The sequence below is a fragment of the Gymnodraco acuticeps genome, unplaced genomic scaffold (genome assembly GCF_902827175.1).
Source record: "Gymnodraco acuticeps unplaced genomic scaffold, fGymAcu1.1, whole genome shotgun sequence".
Lineage (NCBI taxonomy): Eukaryota > Metazoa > Chordata > Actinopteri > Perciformes > Bathydraconidae > Gymnodraco > Gymnodraco acuticeps.
Genome location: NW_022992289.1, coordinates 1,165,398 through 1,188,289, shown reverse-complemented (window position 1 = coordinate 1,188,289; position 22,892 = coordinate 1,165,398). Strand labels below are relative to the sequence as shown.

At 39.2% G+C, this 22,892-nt stretch overlaps 1 protein-coding gene across 5 annotated transcripts in view; it reads left to right on the top strand.

Annotated features, from left to right (window-relative positions):
• The window catches only part of LOC117540896 (zinc finger protein GLIS1), a 41,957-nt gene that overhangs the window by 311 nt on the left and 18,754 nt on the right, over positions 1–22,892 (top strand). The window contains exons 1-3 of one of the 5 annotated variants that reach the window (XM_034207843.1): positions 4,546–4,949; positions 16,113–17,222; positions 22,136–22,297. In XM_034207843.1, the coding sequence (XP_034063734.1) occupies positions 16,353–17,222; positions 22,136–22,297 (1,032 nt within the window). In that variant the 5' untranslated portion in view covers positions 4,546–4,949; positions 16,113–16,352. Of the gene's footprint in view, positions 1–4,545; positions 4,950–16,107; positions 17,223–22,135; positions 22,298–22,892 lie in introns of those variants that run through there. The other 4 variants (XM_034207841.1, XM_034207844.1, XM_034207845.1 and 1 more) reach the window with 4 other exon arrangements.

The following is a 22,892-nucleotide window of genomic DNA, read 5'->3' as shown; positions in this document are numbered from 1 at the left end:
CTTTTTCCTCTTTTAACAATGAGCTTGAAGGAACAAATGAATAAGTATTAAGCTACATCACTGTAAATGTTGGCAACTGCCCGTAAAGTCACTCCAGCTGAAACATGAAGCATTGTTTGGTGGATTTTTCAACAACTTTACAACCACTAACATTGAAAAGGTTTAGGATACATGAAGAAAAACTTCCCTAAATAGCGGAAACTAGTTCTACAAATGTTATTACTAAGTCTAATTGTACCAATAATTTCACAATAACTTGTTTTGATTGTGCAATAAGGAGTTAAGGAAGACCATTAATATATATGCTTCTCCATACTGTAGTGAACTCTTACCCAAATGGGATATTTCCCCCCCTTATTACTTCTGGGACTCCTCGTTTCCACTCCTCTTCTGCAGAGCATTGATTTATGTGATGTTGCTGGAATGAAAAGTGCTGCGCAGGGGGTGGAAATCTGGCTTTCTGGAAGCCAAACAGATGAGGAGGCTTGTTTTAATCATTAGTCTCATGGTATCACTGACACGGAGCTGCTTTACTCCCAGGGGCCCTTGAGCAAAGAGGGCCCTCAGTGACAAGATGACAATTTATTTTTTATTTTCACAACCTCACTCATCATACATTGTTTTAAATTACACTCACTCTTCGCCATAAATAACACAGCTTTTCTATAGGGTCAAATTAATATATTTTCTAAACCGTCTCTGTACTGAAGGTCTCACTCAAGCCCCCAGGAAGTGCGCCAGACTCTGATGAGAATATTCGTTGTGGCCAAACGGCAGTACTACACCTCCGTTTGGTTGCTGGGCCCGGAAACACTTTTTCCCATTGATTTACATCGGGAAAGAGTGGTCTGTAAATCGTTGGATAATTTTTTTTAAACTACCCAGTATGAACGTTTGTATAGCCCTTATTAAAAACATTCGGTCCTCAAGTTGTAAAATGTGCTAATAACATTATTCTGAGAGTTATTTCCCTCAGCATTATGAACGCGCCTCTAACCCACGGGACCGCGCTGCCCGGCACGTTCGTAACTAATACAACTCCTTGTGTACTTGTACAGCCAGCCAGTCATATTTTGGCATTAAGTGGGGTGCTGCTCTGAGGTTTTGAGTGATATTACCTAGGTATTCCTGAGCCATACACTGTCTTGGGATCTTATCCATTGTATCTTTGTCTTGTGATTTTTTACTAAAAGGGCAAAAGGCTAGACCTACTTTGGTTGAACTATGTGGCTGAGTCCCTGCTTTTGACAAATGGGTGTGCGATTTGACATGCCAGATTGACTGAAAATTCTAAATATTGGTCATGTTGGTATGATTAGGTAGGCGTGGTGTTACTTGTTGGTACGTGGGTTGGGGGGGGGGGCCATGAGCGCTCAGTGCCGTACTAATCCGGCCTTGCCAGTGCTCCCATTGCACAGAGGTGTAGAGTGCTGAGTCACATTAATTTCATCATATACCTCATTTAATTATATGTGGCAATTAAAGGGTAATAAAAAAGATGTGTGCTGCTCCGTAAAATACACCATTTCGTCAATGCCTTTTGGAGGTTGATCAGGATGTTGATCAATACTGAGTGATTATGTATTACAACAGATTGATTGTTCATGTGCTCAGATGGAGCCATAGGAGCGAAAGACAACAAGGAGCCAAGATTTGTTTCACGTAATAGTTCATATTGATTTCACACCTCAGAAACAACAAAAGCATTTCAATTATACAGGAGGCTGGCTTTTTCAAAATACAAACAACAGTTTTAATATGTTTTCATCATAGTGAAAGAATGAACCCCCAAAACAGAATCCATTGATTCTCCATGATACTTGTGATGTTGTAGATGACTTATAATTCATTCAGTGGCACATTTAATTGAGTTTATTGGCAGCTACATGTATATGCGCCAATATTGAATACATTCAGGGTTAGATGAGGACACACAGAAAGCTCAGTTTGAATAAGCACATACATTTTGATGCAACGCTTTGTTCAAGTTTTGAAATTGGTAATCTGCTGCAGACTGTGTGATAACGTGAAACGCTCCCAAACCTGCAAGAAAGTGGACCTTGAGTCAAAGCTGTTACATGACAAAAAATAATCTTAACTCAAGGTATTTCTGGAGTTATCAACCTCATAACCTTCAGCAGCGATGAATTATGACAACTCAGAAAGAAAGCTGTATTCGACCTTGTGTTGAAATGAAAAGTCTGCCTCTTCTTAGTGTCTGCTTGTGTTGATGCACTTTATGAATCTGCACCTTTACAGAGACATTTAAAAAAGTTGTTTCTTTCTTGTCTGAGTTTGAAAAAGTTGGTTTATAAACACAAACACTATGCTCTAAATATTCCTTAAAGCTCTAGGCTTACAGTTTCCTCCTGTGGGATTGGAGCACAAAAACATGACATTCGTATTTATCTTTTGATCAAATGTTTGGACAGAAATCGAATTATCCCCAAAGCTAATACATTAACAAGCATATCCCTAAACAGAAAAACACAAATGGCGGTAAATTAAAAACACCACATGTAGAAGAAACCAATTCAGCTCTTAGGGAAAATATGGAGTTACTAGAGCTCTTTTTATTATGTAATCTAGTTACACCCTCTTCTTACTACTTGCTGCCAGTCGATGGAAACACCTGTTGAGAAAATCTGCCTTTTGTTTACTTTGAGTAAATATAACAATTTGAGAAATGTTTGGAACTTATTAATGCAATCCCCTCTGGTGGACGACAGAGGTCATTTAAGTCCCAGTACACAATACCCCTTAAAAACTCATGTTTACACAGATGACCTAATGTATTTCATTAGGGGTTCAAAGTGACTTAGAGACTAGTCCCATCATATGGGAGTTATTAGTCTCAGGCAAGAAACAAATTTGCTTTCTCTTACATAAATATTTGGTACCATGAAAAGAAACAGCCTGCAGTATGAATTTGTCACATCCGATCTCCTGCTAGTTTCAACTGCTGCTTTTTGACAGCGCTGCCTGGGTTCATAGTTTTCTGATGAAATAATGTGTCACTTGTTTTTCTCCTCTGCGCTCCCTACATACCTTTCACGGACATTCACAGTGATTGCCCTATAAGCAGAACTCGTTTTGCTTCAGAAATGTTATTCCTGGCTTAGAGGTGCCTGCTCTTTTGCAACACCCAAGGGTGACACAGCGGGGTAATAGGACTCGCTGTGAGTATCAGACGTAACTGTTTCAACATTGTTTCTGGTGTGTATTAACTGCAGGCAAATGTCTTTTTAAATCCTGTTTACTTGAGAAGTTATTTCAATTCCAGGAAAATGTCTTCTCAACAGAGTCCAGTAAATTAGTGGGATTTTAATAATTCCATGATACATATTTTTATCTACATGATCATTATAAACTCCAGATCCTTGCTTGGGGTTTTTCTCAAAATACGTTATATTGAAACAATGCATTAATGACATGTGCATGTGAGTATTCAGCCTCTTTGGTTTAGGTTCCATATTTAGTTGCACGCAAACCCATTTTTCTTTCTGCTTTAATGAGTTGCTGGACAGTAGTGGATTAAGTATCCAGATCCTTTATTAAAGTACATGTTACAATGACTACATTACATGTGAAGTCCAAAACAGCCTTCACAAAAAAATATGATTTAGAAAAAACTACATTTTAATGTGCGTGAGTGTAAAGAGAGGGGCCACGTAAATGGACTGTACTTATATAGCGCTTTATCTTGCCCAAGGATACATCGACATGTTGACTGCATGGGCTGGGATCGAACCCACAACCATCTGGTTGAAAGACGACCGCACTCCCTCGCAGCCACAGTCGCCACGTGCATTTATTAAGGCCATAATACATGACGTAAAAATACTTGGTTTCTACTTTTATTTATAATTATTCAACATTTTGGCCAAAACAATAGACAGGTACATTGATTGATTGGAAAGTGTATTAACAGCTTGTATATTGGGTACAGTACAGTACAGCTCAAAACATACAATTGTTAAGGGGATGCAGACCAGAGAAAGACTTTCGTCTTGTTTACATCAGGGTCCCCCATTTCCAATTCATCATGTCATTTAAGACATATAAGACCTATTTGACATACAGATGGCTTATTTACAATTTACATACAGGTGGTTTTTTACATACAGATTGCTTATTTACAATTTTCATACAGTTACAAATATTCTAGGGGTCAAAGGGTAAGTCAATTAAATCTTGAAAAAAAGGATTTAGCACTTCACACAATATTAACATTTGCATATCAATCATCAGAAGGTTTTGGCTTGGTAGAATGCTCAATAAGTTGTCTATATTGTTGTATTTCATACTGTATACAACGTTTTTTCGAGTTATATTAACTTTTGTGATTGTGAAAGATAATAATAACATGATACTAATATGATAATAATTTGTAATGGTGTTTTAAATGGGCTGTGCTCGATAAGACGCACAACGTCAAGTGGCCTATGCTTAGAGAAAGCATTGCGCATGCTCAGAGCTAATTGTCCGTTGCTGAGCTGCATTCTGATTGGTTGTTTGTCAAGTACTGTTGTTGTCACGTGTAAGTGGTTGGAAAGTAACGTCCACTCCGGTAACCATGGGCGAGGTGTTTTTTTCTTCAACAACACGAATTTAAAAGTCTGCTTTTTTGGGATTAAACTCCTCTGAGCTCACCAGCCTCTGGATATTGTGATAAACCAAACCTCTGGTAACAAAAAAACATATGTCATATGGTGCTGTTCTCCGTGAAAAAATGGCTAACGGCTAGTTTGTAAGAGACGTTTTTCCCCTTCGCGTTTTCTGCGGCGATGGTAACGGAAACGTACCTGGTCAGAAACAGACTTTCCGGATTTCAAGCTTCTTTCTAAAGGGATTATTAAACATTAAAGCAGCATGATAATAAGTTACAACTGTACCAACATAGCTACCCAAACAGACGGCGAAGTTAACCGGGGAGTTAATGAGAACAGGTATGTGTCGATAATCGCCGTTCAATTGAACACTTCCGGTTTTTGTGTGTAGAAAGTAGTATGTTTCAGAGTGGAACTGTGAAAAGTGTACATACAAAGTCAATCAAAAACTTTGTTTGTCTACGACAGTAAAATGCAACAATATTATCTAGAAATGTCACATATACTATATCAATATAATTATATACACACAAGGCCATTTTCTGCACAATTTGTACTTTTAAGGAATGATAATACTTTTACTTAAGTACGATTTTGAATGCATGACTTTTACTTGCAATTAAGTATTTGGACCATAATATTATTTGTAAGTATTGGTACTTTTACTCAAGTAAAGCATAATACTTCTTCCACCACTGTCTATATAGGCCTATAGCTTGAAATGTAGGTATTGAACGCTACTTGATTTAACTGAATGATATTTATTTAATCTAATAGTGGAAAGCCAAATAGCAGTTTCATGCTATGTATTAAAACTATGATAAATTGCATCAAAAATAAATTAAATTAAATGTAGTAGTTGGTAGTTCTCCAGTTCACTTATTGCTTGCTTGGTTTGGCAGGTTATAGTTAAATCAGCCATGCTGAATGTCATATTGTTCTGAGGTCCAGTAGCTACAGCCTTTTGAGATGTGTTGTTCTTCATTTCAAAGCAGTACCCGTAGTTTTTTGGCCACGTGGGCACAATGTCTGACATAGTCAAGTTGATATGGCAGTTTATTTGAACATCCAGCAGATATTGACCAACATTAGCCTGTATTTTGAGTCATGTTTCTGGCCTCTGAATTCATCTAAAACCAAAAGTAATTTTCCTTTTAGTTCTGCTTTAGATTCCACCAACTCTGTTGAAATGTTTGGCTCTTTAGCTGCTAAATTCCTTTATGTTCACCCGCCTGAGTAACTGTGTCTGTCAGCTGTATGATGCTGAGCAGAAAGCGTATAATATACATTGCCATTGCAATTTTAATATGAAAAATACTGATTAGCATTGCTTTAAGGATAGATTTACTTCTGCTGGCTAAATGAGTTTGACAACCTATTGATTCTACTTCATGAAGCTGCGGTGTTTCAAGTTTGTAGATGATTACACAAGGCATATATAAAGGATAACACAATAAAGCTAATTAGTTTATAACCCATGAGGTCTTTGGTGGGAGGTAGGAGTTACAGCAAGTTTTTATTAAATCAGTGCAACAGCAGGAAACTATATTACAGCATGCAAATTGGAAAATATAATGCAGGAAGGCCGAACAGTCTTACACAATGAGAATATTGTGTCTAATTGAAATGACAGTCTAACGGCCCGTCCACACTACAGCTTCAAAAAAAGCTTGGAGCTGGGCGTGTCTGAAGCTCGACCAATAACCAATCACATGAATCTCCCGCCCCTGACACACAAGCAGCGGTTTGATTGGCTAGAGCTTGTACTGGCATGTGATTTGATTGGCTGACGCTTCCACCGAAAGCTTCAGAAGCTTCAAAAGTTGAACATTGCTCAACTTTTGCAGCCTGAAACGCCAGGAAAGCTCCGCTCTGCTTCCCACAATGCAGTTCGGCGAAAAGTGACGTCACCCCATTCAAAGTGAATGGGCAGAGGCGTCGGAAACCGTTTTTGAAGCTGTCGAAGCTGTAGTGTGGACGGGCCGTTACAGAGTATTTAGTCGCCAGTAGCAACATAATGTACTGTTATTGCATGAGTTAGTTTTGGGACATGTACACTTAAGAGAAGACCATGTCGAGGGGGGAATTGCAATAAAGTTTAAATATTATAACTGGAAGCCACATAAAGCTAACATAGAAGTATAACAAATAAAGCAGTTACATTAAAAGGGATCTGTCAAGATTGATGATGCCTCGCAGAAAATGTGAAGTAGATGCAGAGCACACAAACCTTTCGGCGTTTCATCCGCTCCCAGAGGAAAGACCAATTTACATTTCAAAGTTTAAGTACAAAAAATGAGTGTTTTAAAGGATCCAGAGGGCCAGCTAAAATCACAGGGAGAAATGTTAAATATAAACTGAAATATGAGTTAGTGATGAGTTATACAGTGATGCTCAGACAGAAAATATGTTGGTATATTTTGACAGTATTAATTCAAATTGAGTGAGTTTGCCTTTTTTTCTCCTTACCGCACTTTCTCTCAGCTTCATTCCTTCCCCTCCGATCCCAAGTGTAATGCAATACGACTCCAAAACTTTCACTGTCTTATTTTAGAAAGCTATTGTTTTCTAGTAGTAGTGGTCTGGCACACAAATCAGGTTCTCACATCCCAATGCTTCAAATCTGTGGCCATTCAAATGCATTGAAGTAAATGATTATATCTGTATATATTGTACACATTTGCAAATAGCCCATGAAATAATAATTGTAATCCCACAATATACATAGTTTACATGACTTGTGTATGTATTATTTGTTATTCGCAGAGCTGTTCGTTGTGCGTTGAGGTGTGTGTGTACAGTAGGTTTGTTCTCCTATGACATAATTAAGAGCAGTGCTTCATGCAGAGCTGGAAAGTGTTGCTTCACATAGTCCTGCCTGATCTATTGACAGAAACATTGAAGTTTCGCCAAACACACTGCTATAAAAAACCCACTCGAGGCAAAACATCATCTATTTTTACGAGGTTTCAAAGACCATACACCATCCAAAATGTGTTTTCAAAGACACATTGAAGTTGGTCAGTAGTACCACACCAGACTCAGTCCATCATAGGAGAGTTTTAGCAGACGCCTTGAGAAGCCGCTCCTATTTCAAGATGCTGGCAGGCCTTGGAGTCTCAGTCCAGTCCATAAGCGCTGCTTCTGCTGTATCTGGTTCACTCTGCTCACACTGTCTTGTGGTTTGGAACGATCCACTGTCATTTCACTGGAATTTCCTGCCATCTGCGCTCAGTCAGAGTTTCTCACAGATCCACACCTGCTTGTAAATGTTTAGCTGCGCCAAGAGGAGAGCACGGAGGGATAGGTGAGCACTGATGAGGGCGAGATCCACACCGCCCTTTGCTTTGTGAGACTTAAACCCACTTATTTGTTAAGGGAATGGGATTTTTCATTGGAGACAGCACTTTAGCTGCTGAAACAGGATGATTAGATGTCAACGTCAATCTAAGAAAATCACTTAAACATGTTGACATTTCCAGAACTCATTAGTTATTTCCTGCAATTTCACTCTTGTCATATTTTCATATTATTTACTACATACCAGATTTTAGATCCTTGGTTTCACCTAAACAAACAATACAACAATGTACAAATCCTCTGACCTTTTTAAAACCTTGCCTTGGGCTTTGAGAAACTGGGAGGGACATTTTATAGAACAAATGATTACCATGTATTCTAGGAAACAATCGGCAGTTATGGGCAATTAAAATAATTGGTAATTACAGCTGTTTACAAGCACTTCAGTCTCACCATTCTTTTTCTTAATTGGACAATTTGAAGAATAAGTAGTGATGTTAAGATGTATTCCGTGAAGCTACAGCCATTAGCTGCTTAGCTTATCATAAAGACTGGAAATGGAGGGAAGCCTGACTTTGTCATATGATAACAAAAGCCAGCTATCGGTCCTGAGTGTTATGTGCAGAACGCACTGCTGCAGATGCTGACTCTGATGGACTGCAGCTGCGATTATGATTTCAACATCGGGATGAGAAAACTGTAATCGTATATGTGCTTTGGTTCTTATGGTTGGTCCATCGTTACAATAGGTGTGAAGCTAACTACAACAAATCACAAATGTGATAAAAATCCAACAATTCCCTCTTAACTGTAGCGAAGTAGAAGTGTAAAATAGCATGAAATGAAAATACTCAGGTAAAGTATGTACAGTAGTACAGTTCCTACCCTCTCCGTGTATGTGAACATAATGGAAAAACAGACACAAGAAGAATTTTAGAAAGAACATCCAGTAAAAATAAACAATAAGAAAACACTCTTCTGTTATCTCAGAGATACAGTACATTTCACATCTCTAAAAACTCTATTTGAAGTATAAACCATAGAAGAAGAGCCCCGGGAGGATCACTGTGTCTAAAGTTAACAGCAGTTCAAGCCCCTTGCTAAGATGACATGCATGAGTTCTCGTCCAATAACACGTTCTTATTTTGTGCAACACGAGACCGTGTTAGTCACCTGCTCCCACTGAGTTTACTCTGACCCAAACTGCCTCTCAAAATCTCAAAAGGGCCAAAGAATGTATTTTTGGCCTCAATAGAACAAAACAAAGTAGCCTGCAGTATTATCAAATTGGGAGTGTTCGCTTATCAATGAAACAAATGATCCAATTTGTCAAAATAACTGAGGAGATTTGCAGACACTGTGAGAGTTTTAGGATTGACCACACTGATCATGTTCATGACTTGAGGTCAATCGGGGGTTAAATCACTCGTGTGTTCAAGGAGGACATTACTGCATTTAAGAGGGTCATACCAGTACACGGATCATACCAAGTAATGCAAGACCCACCTTTATCAATACAGATACAAATAGCCTACTAATGTTTAATTGTCTGATTACATTCTTAGTATAAGTTCTTAGTATGACACGTCGGGTGTTAACCCACTGTTTATACATAAAGATATATTTACATTCATGTCGATGATACAAGACTACGGGGAACAACAAATGCAGTGTGTTTAAGGCTGACAGAAGCCACCAGAAGACAGCGGCGCCTGAGGGTCCTCGGCATCCTCAAACACACTGCCAGAGCAGTACGTTCCGTGTTGTCCTGTAGCAGGCACCGCCGATGTCGGGGAAACGGTCTTCAATACTGCGAAAAGAATCCCACCAGACTCCTTTGCCCCTTCCTTTGATTTCCTTGTCCTTTTTCATTATTTCAAGCGATAAAAACCCTCGATCTTCTCTCGAATTATTATAATTTTTTGGACAGTATCTCACATGGATACAGTTAATGTAAATGTTGTGGATATGTGCCTGATGAGAAAGGTGTTCATATATCCTTCATATGCCTAAGTATCAGTCCTATTTACACAAGTATCCATCCTCAAGGAGAAGCTGTTGGCAGACCGTATTATAGACTCAGCAACTTTTCAAGTGAGGACTAGTGGATGAGAGTGTTCTTTATTTGTATGCACATATCTGACTGAAAACAACCGCACTGTTATGGATACCGTAGGACAGGGATCTTGTCTTCGATCCTTGGAAACCTTTGGGGAATCTAGGAAAATCCAGAATCATTATTTTTAGAGAGACAAGTACAGTATATCTGTGGAGGAATGTTTTCCTCCATGTAGGTTTAAAGAGTTGGATTGTCCCGTTGTTCTGGTGAATGTTCCGGGTTCTTGCCATGTACCTTCATCAGATCTTGATTTATGGCTTTAAAAGAAACACATAGCATTCTGCTTTTCCGTCCTGCATCATTTCTGCCTCTTCCAGCTGGAGTATCGATATAACCAGGCAGGGATGGAAGAGTAATCACCTCCTCTGTTTGGGTCTTCCATTTTAAATTCCTCACTTCAATTGTAAGCTCTGTTTCCACAGGCATCAGTGGCTTTGTCACCAAGACCGCGAGCAAAGCCTCAACATTTAGACATGACTTAGTGGCATTGGCATCCTCATTGGAGTTTGTCATGGTATTGCCGCAGCTTCTGATCACTGGATTTCTATTTGCTGTGTCTTGACATTTCTGGAAAAATCCTCATCAGCACCTTTTTCTGTAGACTTGGCTGCAGGGTTCAGACTGGCACATTGAGACGTCATGTTCAGAAACGATGTGGCAACTTACAGCCATGTGTCACTCATTAGTGACGTAAATGTCTACTCTACACCTGGACATTAGCGTGACCTTACTGTCCACATGTGTTCGACTATTCGCACTGAAGGTCAACGTGAATGGTCTTTGCAGCCTCCTCGTTCACAGTAGACCTTTTGTTGTGTCAGTCAGCCTCATAGGTCCTCCAGTCTGAATGCTAACATCTATGTTGTTCACTTGTTGTGGTCAGATTTCTACGGTGCAAAGCTGAACAAACAACGTTAATGCCTTCCATTTAATTCAACAGGATGATATGGTTTTCTTGTGCCTGGCAATACTGATACATGTTACTGTTGAAAACAAAATGTTTAACAGTGGGAATTTATATAAGGTTTAGGCACAAAATAGACTCCCGTGTTAAAGTCCAATAATATCCCCCACATTCTCCGACCAATGGACTTTGTTCATTTATCACAATGTCACACTATTTCCTCCTTTGTTCTTTTTGGCCCATTGCTGAAGAACAATACTGAATTTTTCCTGCGGGGTTCAAAGCACCCGGTTTACGGTTTTAATTGTTTTCCATTTGTCTTTTTCTGGGTTGATAGCATGGACATGATGTTAGACTGCGCTTTGAGCTATTAATATCTTCCTATGAGGGGAGAAATCTCTGTATAATCAACGCAGTGTTTCCCCTAGGTTTACTGCGGGGGGGGGTGCTGCCTGGGGGGGGGGGTGGTATTTGGATATATATATATATCTTTCGACTCCACCTCGAGCGATAGAACTATTAACAAAGCACTTATATACTAATAAAGGACTGGCTCAGTTGAGTAGCACTTGAAATGTTTTTGCTCTATGAAACCTGTACTTATATGATTCTGTTTTCTTCAAGTTTGTATTTTGTTAGTCGAACGCACTTATTGTAAGTCGCTTTGGATAAAAGCGTCAGCTAAATGTAATGTAATGTAATATGTTTTAAATCCTCTGGAGCAGAGAGAGGAGCTGTGGATTATTGGTGTTTCTTAGGGTCAAAAACACTAAACTCACAACTTAAAATTAAAGTGTTTCTTTATTTAATAAAAGGGCACATGTGAAAAGTGACAGTAGATATAGATTAGTTGCAATTTGGTGCTCTATATATATATATATATATATATATATATATATATATATAAAAATAATAATAATAATTTTTTTTTTTTTTTTTAACACCTTGAATTTCATTTTGTCCAAGACAATGGTAGGAGAAACACGGCAACGTCTGATTAAAAACATAGCATTTGTGTCGTATAGCCTCCCATAGACCTTAGACAATAAGGGTACAATTATCAAAAGGGATTGTGTGGCTTATCGACAGCTAATACTCAGTTAAAAAACAGTTTCTGAGTGGAAAGATATCGTTCACCTCCAATCAACAGTCTGCGTCTTTGTGCAGCTCTCAGGTTGGGCCTCTTCCCTCAGTATAAATAAATGTTTCAGGGGGCTCCACCTCATGATCCTCTTGTTTAAGTTTCTCAGCTGAAGCGGTTTGACAGCTCGGTTTGCTGTGACATTTTATAAAACTCAAAGAAGACAAAACAAAAACAGAACATTCTCAGCTGTTATGCGAATTACAGCATGTTTTTAGAAGAACAAACTCCTCAGCATATCCTATAACATTCAGACCTAAATTGACCCCCCCTATTTAAGCAGAAAATCCAGCTGCTCCTCCCACAGCGGGAAGGACTGTGCTCCAAACTCAGCATTGTGTTTGATCTGAAATATGTTTGATTTTGCATTACTTTCTTCTTGGCTTTCCTTTTGAGTGATATTGTTTTGGAAGGACTTGTGCATTTGTCCTGTGTCTTCTGATACGGTGAACTAAAGTGGTGAAATGTGGCGTGATTTTCTACCTCTTTCTGTAAAAGAGCAGATACAAATAATGCGGCTGTTGAATAGAACATCTGGATGTCTAAAATGGAGCCGAAGAAACATAATGAAAGGGACATTTAACAGGCGGAAAAATGTACAAACTATGTAAGACTGTTTTTATTTGTATTTTTGGCCTTTCTTGTCACTCATTAGCATTTCACTAAAACCAACACATCAGCAAGGTTGCTCATTCCAATTTGACAGTTTGAATAGGTTTGAATTTTGTTTCTGTATTTTGACGACTGTTTTTAAATGATCGTCTGAGACTCAAGATGGACTAGGTAGTGAAACATTTAGTGAGAATCTGCATTTATAAATGAATGCTAGTAAAGCCCTGTTGCTTAACTTTTAAGGATATTGAGAGCTTTTGAATGGAGTTTGGGTTTTACAGGGGAAGCAGTGGTAGTTGTATCTCCACGGTCTGCTTCCTGAAATGTTGTGCCTGTGGAAAATGAATAAGCAACTCCTTCCTGTCTCAAAAAGAACCCTCTCTTTCAGTCTGCACCTGCAAAGTGTTTGCCAGTAGAAAACTGAAGTCGTTCAGTTTGTTTCCATATTATGGATGTGTGTAAGGGAGAATGTAAAGCAGGCAACTCCCTCAATTTCCTCTGAATAAATAAATGTTGACGACCAAGTAAATTATGATTTACAAGCACATTAATAGCCCACAAAATTGGTTTCACTGGATTAAAAACTTAGACCCTGAGGCACAAATTATTCATTGAAGTGTAAGCCTTCACCGTCCAGCCAACTCTCTCCGTCCCTGGGATACCAGACTCTCCTGTCGTTTATAAAAACAAGAGCGACAGTTACGTAATCCACATGTTTTCTTTAATGGTCAGCCAGGCACATTTATGAGAGTTTGTTCTCTTGCAAACATATTGTCCTAACCTGAAATATACTGCACCTGTGGGCATGTCTAACCACAAAACCTGTCCCTATGTATGTCTTTAAATCCAACAACTAAGATTTACTACACTTATTTTCCCTCAAACGCATCACATATCATATGATTTATATAGGAATGTCATAAAAAGCAATGACAGGATTGCAAATCAGTACACGGCAACACATGATGCTAATTCCATATGTCTGTGATCCGTTTATTGGTAGTGATGTATGACAGTAAGTCCACGCTCGAAGGATATGACCAAACAACAGGTAAATGTACTCGTGCATGCATAATCAAAAGCACATCTGATTGTACGTAAAGTAAAAACAAATACTGAAATGTTTGCAAGAATTTCATGCTGTTTTATTGGTTGTATAATTGCAACGACCTTACCTAGATTTTTAATCCATTTTTCTCAACTCCCTGTAAAATTCTTAATTAAAACATTTGGAAAATAGTATTTTTTTTAATGTATTCGTCCAACTGACAATATTTGTTTAATGTTGTAACCTAGTTTTGTTTTAGTTGTAAGAAGACGGAAACAAACCAAATGTATAAATAGAAATGTCAGATTTTCCCAGATGGCGGCGTTCACATGCACCTGATGAACTCTGGTCTTTCTAAAACTAGTGTCAAATTCCAATGTATAAATGAAGTTGATATAAATATTAGTAATAGACCTATGTGACAATATTGAAAGCGTGTTCAGCAACAGATCTCTGTCTCAGTCTGAAACCGACACCTCGGTAACAACGCACAGATTATTTAGGGAATCTGGATGTTGTTTACTCTGAGAGTTCACGTCAGTCATTTCAATAAGGATCTTTCCCCCATGTTTCACTTGAACCAAAAACGGTTTGTAATTCAAGAACCTAAAGTACTTATTGTTGAGACAAGTACACATTTGCTTGTCCTGAAACGCCACAGCTGTGTTTAGCTAACCTCAGCAAGTGAGTCTTTAAAAGACACCGCATGAGATGAGCCTACTATTTTATAAAGTGTGCTGGCTCGGTTGAGGCTTTGTGGGACACTTTTCTTAGTTTTACTGTCTGACTCTTCTTTCTGGATGAACACCAAAGTGGTTTGAGAACAGACACTGCTCAAATAAAATCCCTGTGTTGCTATATTTGCTGCAGGACTTCACTCTGGTCCTTTGTTAGCATCAAACCAGCCCTCATGTTAACATTACATCTGCCATAATTCAACAGATATAAGTAAATCGATTTTTTAAATCAGATTTACATGTTTGATTTTTGTGAATCTAATGTATTTTTGTACATCCTTAATCCCTCAATTCACCCTTAAAACTCTTAACATGGTATTAGCTCTCAAAGCTAACAAGCACTAGGTTGCATTAAGATATTTCAAACATCTTCTGCTCAAAGGAATTAGTAATCCAGTTCAATTTGTTGACACACAGACACATCGCAACCTCTCTTCAGTTCCCATGACTGCTCTGCAACATGACTCTCGTGGGGGGGGGGGGGGGGGGGGAACTCCCGCGATTTACGGGAAGAATCATAAAACTGTAACCCAGACTATACCAGGAAACTATGGGCATGAACCTACACTTAGTGACTCTTTCGTCAGCTAATATAACTACACACGTGAAGTTACTCATCATCCTCGCTGTGTCCGTTTTTATCTCGTAAAATAACTGAATGCTTCCGATGACTAATTACACACTGCGGGGATCCTGTTGTAAAATACATCATCAATATCTAGCAGTGGAAAACGTTTTCTAATAAACCCTCTTGGACTTTTGCACAGTAGAGCTTCTGTACATGTGGCCGAGGCAGGGGAACTTCTGTTTGCCCCACTACTTTCCAGCCCCAGCCTCCTCCAGGACCAGAGATGTGGTCCATTACTCGTCCTCTGTGAGAAGCATCTGGACCAGGTTCCAGGCAATCTGCTGCCACACAACGACTGGCTGTTTGCTGCAAGGGTGGCCCGAATGCAGTAATGAATCAGCCCCGACTGTAACAGCGGCTCAAAGGAAACCAAATATACACCGAGTCGCTGCAGCGTCGCACTCAATCCGTGTGATTGAAGCCTGCTGACAAGAAGGTCGGGCACGCTGTTTGTTTTAGTTTCACTTCATCTGGGAGCGTCTCTGCCAGGCGACTTGGTCCATTTGTTGTGAATCATTGAAAGCAGGGTTGCTGATGGCTGGAAAACGTTTGCAGTGAATTGTGGGGTTTTAAGCTGCAAGTCACAGCGTCTGAATCATAGATTTGCAACATCCATTCTTGTACATTTACTGCTTTTACTTACTGTAGTACTTTTAACATTTTACATATCGAACAGTATACAGGTGGATATGGGGGAAAAGTGTGTAAAAACCTCTTGTTTATTATTCTTTTAATCATCAATTACTCAATGTATCTTTATCCCTATGTTGGGAACCACACTACTAAGCTATACTCTTTATCCACTTGCTTTTAACACTTGGGAAATAACACTTCATGTAGGATTTGGATTGCATGACTTGGTTCATTTACTGAAGTAAAGGATCCCGTTACTTCTTCCCCCGCTGTTTCTCAAATCTCTTACGTGATATGTTTCAGAAAGTGTTTTGTTTTCATATTGCATTACTTTTTTGAGATGACTCATTTGGGTTTGGTTTCTGTCTCCTGCAGCGCAGCACGAGAGATGACTGACCACGCAGCCGCTTGGAACGAATGACAGAAGATTACACACGCCGGGTTTGAAATGAGAAGATGCCAGCAGCAGAAAATGAATGTCATTTGATTACATTTAGGAATAAGAAGATGCTGTTGACCGTTTTACCTCCAATGGATGCCTGAAGTTTCTCCAGCAGAATCAGCAGCAGCTTTTTAACTGAAAGGGTCTCTTGGTGGAAGTCTGCCAGCGGGGGGCCAGGATGTGGCCCCCTGACCTCGGGCCTCCAGACGTCCAGCTGACTCTTCCTGGCTTTGGCAGTGTGTTTGAGGATGCCGAGGACCCTCAGGCGCCGCTGTCTTCTGGTGGCTTCTGTCAGTCCTCCATGCATTCAGGTGGTCTCGGTGTGTGCTGTCTTCCAAGGACTTCCCTGTCCTCGCTGGGCCGCGACCTCACCTCCCACATAGAAAAGACAATGGAGGACTTTGCCACCCCGGGGCACACAGATCCTAAAAACAACACCCAGAGGTTCAGCTGTTACCCCCAGCCCTCCCTCCCTTTATCCTACATGCCCTCTAGCTGTACCACATCGCCTCCTTTTGGCTCTCCACCCTCCTCTCTGTCCTCTTCCTTCTCCTCATCATCTTTGTTTTTTTCCTCCCCTCTTTCTGATGCACCTGGTGGCAACAAGACTCCTCATCTACAACAAAAGATACAGGAAGAGTATCACTCAATAAAACAAGAGCCTACAGATGATTTCTCGCCGTGTAAGAGGGAACAGTTTCAAAACAACAACCAGCGAGGGGAGCTGTTCCATGTGGGCCAGACCTTTAAAGGTCAGGAAGGCCCCCAACTTCACATCCCGAGGCTTAACGGACCCTTAGGCCAGGACCCTTCAGTGGACCATCAGGACCAGCCACTGACGTGCCACTGGATCGACTGCAGCGCCACCTACTGCAGCCAGGAGGAGCTGGTGAGGCACATCGAGAAGGTCCACATCGACCAGCGCAAAGGAGAAGAGTTTTCCTGTTTCTGGGCCAGCTGCGTGCGACGCAACAAACCCTTCAACGCTCGCTACAAACTGCTCATCCACATGAGGGTCCACTCCGGAGAGAAGCCCAATAAATGCATGGTGAGTCGCTTTTCTTTTGTCTGGTGGATCACAATAACTATGATTTCTACAGAAAAACTAAAACAAATAATTTGTATCACTAAATCAGACTTGGCAGCTTTCCACTGCTTACCATGCGGCGAGATAAAGATACAAGAAACATTCAAATATTTACAAGAGTTTCTACTTTAAACATTGGTGGTTAGCACGATGTCATGTTTTGATGTCAGAAATGAATGATTTTTATTGCTAAAAAACAATTTGGGCTTGACATAGTTTATGTTGGGTTGTTCCATGCTAATAAAGTTGTAGTTGTAGTACAGGTACCTATTGCATTTTGAATGCAAAAATAAACTTGCTCCTGGTCTTACCTAATAAAACAGGTTGAATACATACTAATAGGAGCAGAAGAGAATATAAATGAACATAAATCAAGGCAAATAAACTCAAAGTTCACTCCTAGATGAGAGGTTGAGAAATGACCTGCCTTTCAATTGTACAACTGACCGCTAGAGGTGCTGTAGAGCAATGCTAACCTCTCCAAATCAGCTCCACCAAAACATATACAACCATTTTCAGTCAGTCAAAACAAATCCTTTCCAATGTTTTGTTGCATTGAAAGGGGATTTGAAAGACCTAGCTTACGGTATGTCTCGACTTCACTGGGCAGCCATTGATCGAGAGGCTGTGAGACAGAGAGATGATCCAATGGTTTCCTCTCCTTGCGACAGGTTTCCCTTACTCATGCTCGCCAGATGACGAGACATGTAGGTGTTGTATGAATGGAGGATTTGTCTTGAGGAGCCAGTATCCAAAAACCTGCTCATCGCCCTGAGGTTATTCTGAGAAATCCAATAATTTAACGTTATTAGGTAATGATGCAATCAACTGATAAATCATTCATTCTGGCAGAAAGTCTTTCAACAAGATACTTTGTCTTGCCTTCTAAAAGTCCCTGTCATCTGAAACATCCCTATTGAAATGTAAAAAATGGTTTTGATGTCTGGGTTGATTTGTTTGTGAGATTAAAGACTACAAATCCCAGAATTCTTGGGGAACCAAACACCTGTTGAGCAGCTACTTTGTAGAAAACATATTGTAAAAGCTTGAGGTTATTACCTTGCTGTAACTCTTCATCCAAGCGATCACTGCGGCTGCTTCTTTTTGTTGCATTACTTTCTGCAAAATCTAAAACCGATGAACAAAGCTCCCCCAAAATAACATTTTTAACATCACATTGCACTTCCTGTAAACTATATGTTCCCAAAGAGAAAACCCTGTAACCATTTCCTGTCTGAGCTACTTGACTTGTGAAACATACAGGCTGCTTATAAGGATGATGGCCTATAAACCCATAAAATGTAAAAGTTAGGAGGCACGTCCCGGATAAAGACGAAACCAGACCAGATTAGGTCCGAAAAGAGACACTTTCTGCTTTGACCATCACAGCCTTGGCCTTTGAGCCCCAGCACAGCCTCACATCTGTCATGAGTCACCTTTTGAAACACGACTTTTGCTGCCTGAACACATCTGCCTCATGATGACCTTCAGCTCGGCTCCAAATCCCCGTCCCTGAGGGTGAGTAACTCTCTCCGTTATTCCCCAGCGATTTCTTTGCTGTCGTCAAACTGAGGCTGCGATGAATAGTTCCTTCAGAAATCTTCATTCAGGGACACGCTTCCTTCTTAAGTTAATTAGTTCATTCAAATGATTAAACCTGCTGCAAGCTTGTAAATATATGACTTTGGCGAGTCGCCTGCAAACAGATTCATACTAATTTAAATCAACTCACAAGAAAAGTCAGTCGCGCTTGAAACTATATGAATAACGTCATTTTATTTTTTCATTAACTGCTCAGCTCAAAACATGTAAATTAAGTCATTCCTGGTGCAGTAATGGAAAAAGTGTGTGTGTGTGTGTGTGTGTGTGTGTGTGTGTGTGTGTGTGTGTGTGTGTGTGTGTGTGTGTGTGTGTGTGTGTGTGTGTGTGTGTGTGTGTGTGTGTGTGTGTGTGTGTGTGTGTGTGTGTGTGTGTGTGTGTGTGTGTGTGTGTGTGTGTGTGTGTGTGTGTGTGTGTGTGTGTGTGTGTGTGTGTGTGTGTGTGTGTGTGTGTGTGTGTGTGTGTGTGTGTGTGTGTGTGTGTGTGTGTGTGTGTTGAATTCAATCTAATTTGACGGCTCGTTATGTTAAGTCTCAGATCAGACAGGTGCTACTCAAGCTGTGAACACAAGCTCCTGAAGCGTTTTTAAATACACCACGATGGAGTCATCAGTCATAACTTATGGTCCTGCATTAACATTCTGGTCGGATGCATATAAAGGATATCTTTATGTTTTCCTTTCCGTCAACACACCCCAGGAAAGACCAAAACTATACAAAAATATCTGTGTTGCCAACCCTGATCTTATTTCTCTGTGCCAAAGTGACACTGTTACAAAAAACACGTGGAACCAATGGCACAGGTTTGCACTGGCTGACACGTTTCTTTACTAAAATGAACAAGGCCACTGTAGTTAATTGTGCGTCAATCACACAAACATTGCCAAGACTCTCCGTACAAGAAAAATGACAGCATCATTACTCAGTTCCAGGTAACGACATACACGTACGTTGAAGTTACAAAGCAATCCAGGTCTCATTAGTTCAACAAAGTATTCTCCTTTAACATGAAAGACTGCTGTTTTATTTATTTATTCCAACCTAAAGACCACATTGATTATTTTGGTCCACCATTCAAAACATAATTGAAAACGAATACTGGGCTTATATAAGAATGCTTACCCAATATCTGGCACATTTTACAGAATATCGATAAATGTTTTTGTTTGAATTGAGTACATTTTGATAAATTGTGAAAAAAACAAAACATGGACTCCTATTGGACCTTTTTAAGTATTTTATTTTCACATGTTAACATCCTTGTTTTATCTTACTTCTGGTAACCAAAAGTAAAAATGATGTTGGCCTGTAAGTAACACATAATAAAAATCATATTTTCACATTACATATGAGTGAAGTTGAAGTCTGGTCCAACAGTAATAACTTGAAAGGAGGTCATAAATCACGGTTTAATTTGATACGTTTTAGGTTATTGAATCATAAACCTCAGGTAATGGCCTTTCCCCAAATTGCATGGAACAACACACACACACACACACACACACACACACACGGAACTGACAAGAAGCAAATACCAGTCTGCAGGCTACAAACTGCGGGCCGTAAACTAAAGCGTTGTTACTTTAAAGAAACCGTGTCAAATGTAATCTCAAATCTCACACACTAAAAATGTTTTCATTTATGTCATGCAAGTTAAAGTTTATATGGAAATATTTCTCAAGGTTTGATTTGAACATCCTGGCTCTCTTAAAGGAAGTGGGAGAACATACAGATGATCACAGGAGAGCACTTTTTCCATCATTCAAAACTTTCTAAAATCCCCTTGTGTTGTAAATGCAACACATTCTGAACGTTAGGAATGTGTTTTCAATGCTTTCAGCCATCATTTAGATTCAACTAAGTGCAATCTACAAAAGTACCTAAAATAACAGTTGGTTACATGATGTCATGCCATTAAATAAGGTAAAAGCCCAAGGTTTAGTTTATGAAAAGGATTATATATCCGTAAACAAGACTTCAAACAGGATCCGGGTCTGGTTCTTAAATAATTAAAATACAAACATAAAGAGTTTTCACCCTTTGTAAACTAGTCCAGAGGAAATTATGGAAACAGTTTTTCTACCCAATATTCATTCCAGGGGTTTTATTAGGTCTCGCTAATGAGTCAATAAATGTCATTCACCTCGTTTATTTTAATAACTGTGTGCATTAAGACAGACTACAACATGGAGATTAATTCATCCAAGACTGGAACTCTCCTTAAAAAACAACAAAATAACAAAAACAACCCATAAAGAAAAACAGATCCGTGACTGAAATAAGTTAACGCTCGAATGCTCATGAGTACTTAGCAGTTTATTAGCACACATCGACTATAGATTATGTCTTTTGATGAGAAGGGAAACTGAGGGAATGCAGCTTTATGTGGACTGATCAGTCAAAGTTTAACAATGAGTTGTTGGAAAGGAGGAAACACTCATTACCCTTTAAGTGTTGCTCGTCACTAGTTCAGGGATGAAGTAGTAAAAACATCGTTTAACAAAACATTAAGAAAATGTTAACCCACCCTCGAAATAATACACATATGTCCACTTAAAAGAAACATATTTCTAAAGTATTTTACAGTAGAAATACGAAGTCAAGTTTTATGTTATATATATATATATATTTATTATACTGTGTCTCCAAAATAATAGTGTTTTCTTTATTATTACATACAACTAAGAAGCTCGAGGAAACAGTGCATTGAACTTTATTTTGTCAGACATTTAGTAAAGTGTGTCCTTCAATATGTAGATTATTACTCAGTACTGGTAATTGTACATTTTCTATTGTAATCATTTAATGTATTAATGTGTAGTTAAATGATTAAAGGCTGGCAATATTCAACAAACAAATCTTATAAAAAGAGGTGATGATAATAACAACACTTTCATTTAGGTAATTTTAGTCAGGGGACAATGACTAAATGAATATAAAATACTTAAAAGGTCCAAAAGGAGTCAAATAGCTTTGTCCATGGTTGTTTTTTTTCCACAATTTATCATAATTTACTCAATTCAAACAAAAACATTTATCGATATTCTGTAAAATGTGCCAGATATTGGGTAAGCATTCTTATATAAGCCCAGTATTCGTTTTCAATTATGTTTTGATTTATTACTACGCCCTGTTGGATGAAATCTCTCTTTAGCCCTGACCCTAATGTAACTTTAAGCTGCTATTAACTCTGACTCTTTTAACTATTCCCTTTTACTCTAAATGTTTGATGTGTCAGGTTTCAGTAAGCCTCTTTGTTTATATGTTCCTTGTCAGTTTGAGGGCTGCCTCAAGGCGTTTTCCCGTCTGGAGAACCTGAAGATCCACCTGAGGAGCCACACGGGAGAGAAACCGTACATCTGCCAGCACCCCGGCTGCCTCAAGGCCTTCAGCAACTCCAGCGACCGCGCCAAACACCAGCGCACACATCTGGACACGGTCAGTAACACACAGCCACACTGCACGTGCTTTAAAGACCACACTTTACATTCAAAAATAACCAGCACACAAATCTCATTAAATGAAACCAGTAACCAGAATGTTCCGTCTGTTATGGTATTGAAGAAATACTCTCTTTTAAAAACAACATTAATGAGTTTTTCTTTTTATGAGTACAAATGATGAGGACAAACAATGGGCCTTGTGCAGCAACTTCCTCTTAATAAATGTATCAGCTAATTAACAACTTTAAGAAAGAAAGGAAATCCATTAAACCGTGAAAAACTCGGCCAATTTCTCTTTGTATGTTTGGCCCTTTGTGTTGTGGGGAGGAAATGGTTTGAACAGCTTAGTTAAACAGGAAAAATGTCAAAAACCAAAAACAGTTGAATAGAAAAGGTCGAACTGCATTCTTGCAGAACTTGAAATAAAAAAAAATCTTGGGAAATGCACACAAATCACAAGTGTTTTTTTATCATTCAAATCCATCTCTTTCAGTGACGACTTTGCAGCTTTGATTTATACGAACTGCGTAGTAGACGATAGAATATTAAAATAAAATCTTGTCCTTCACTATCACACTTTATGAAAACAC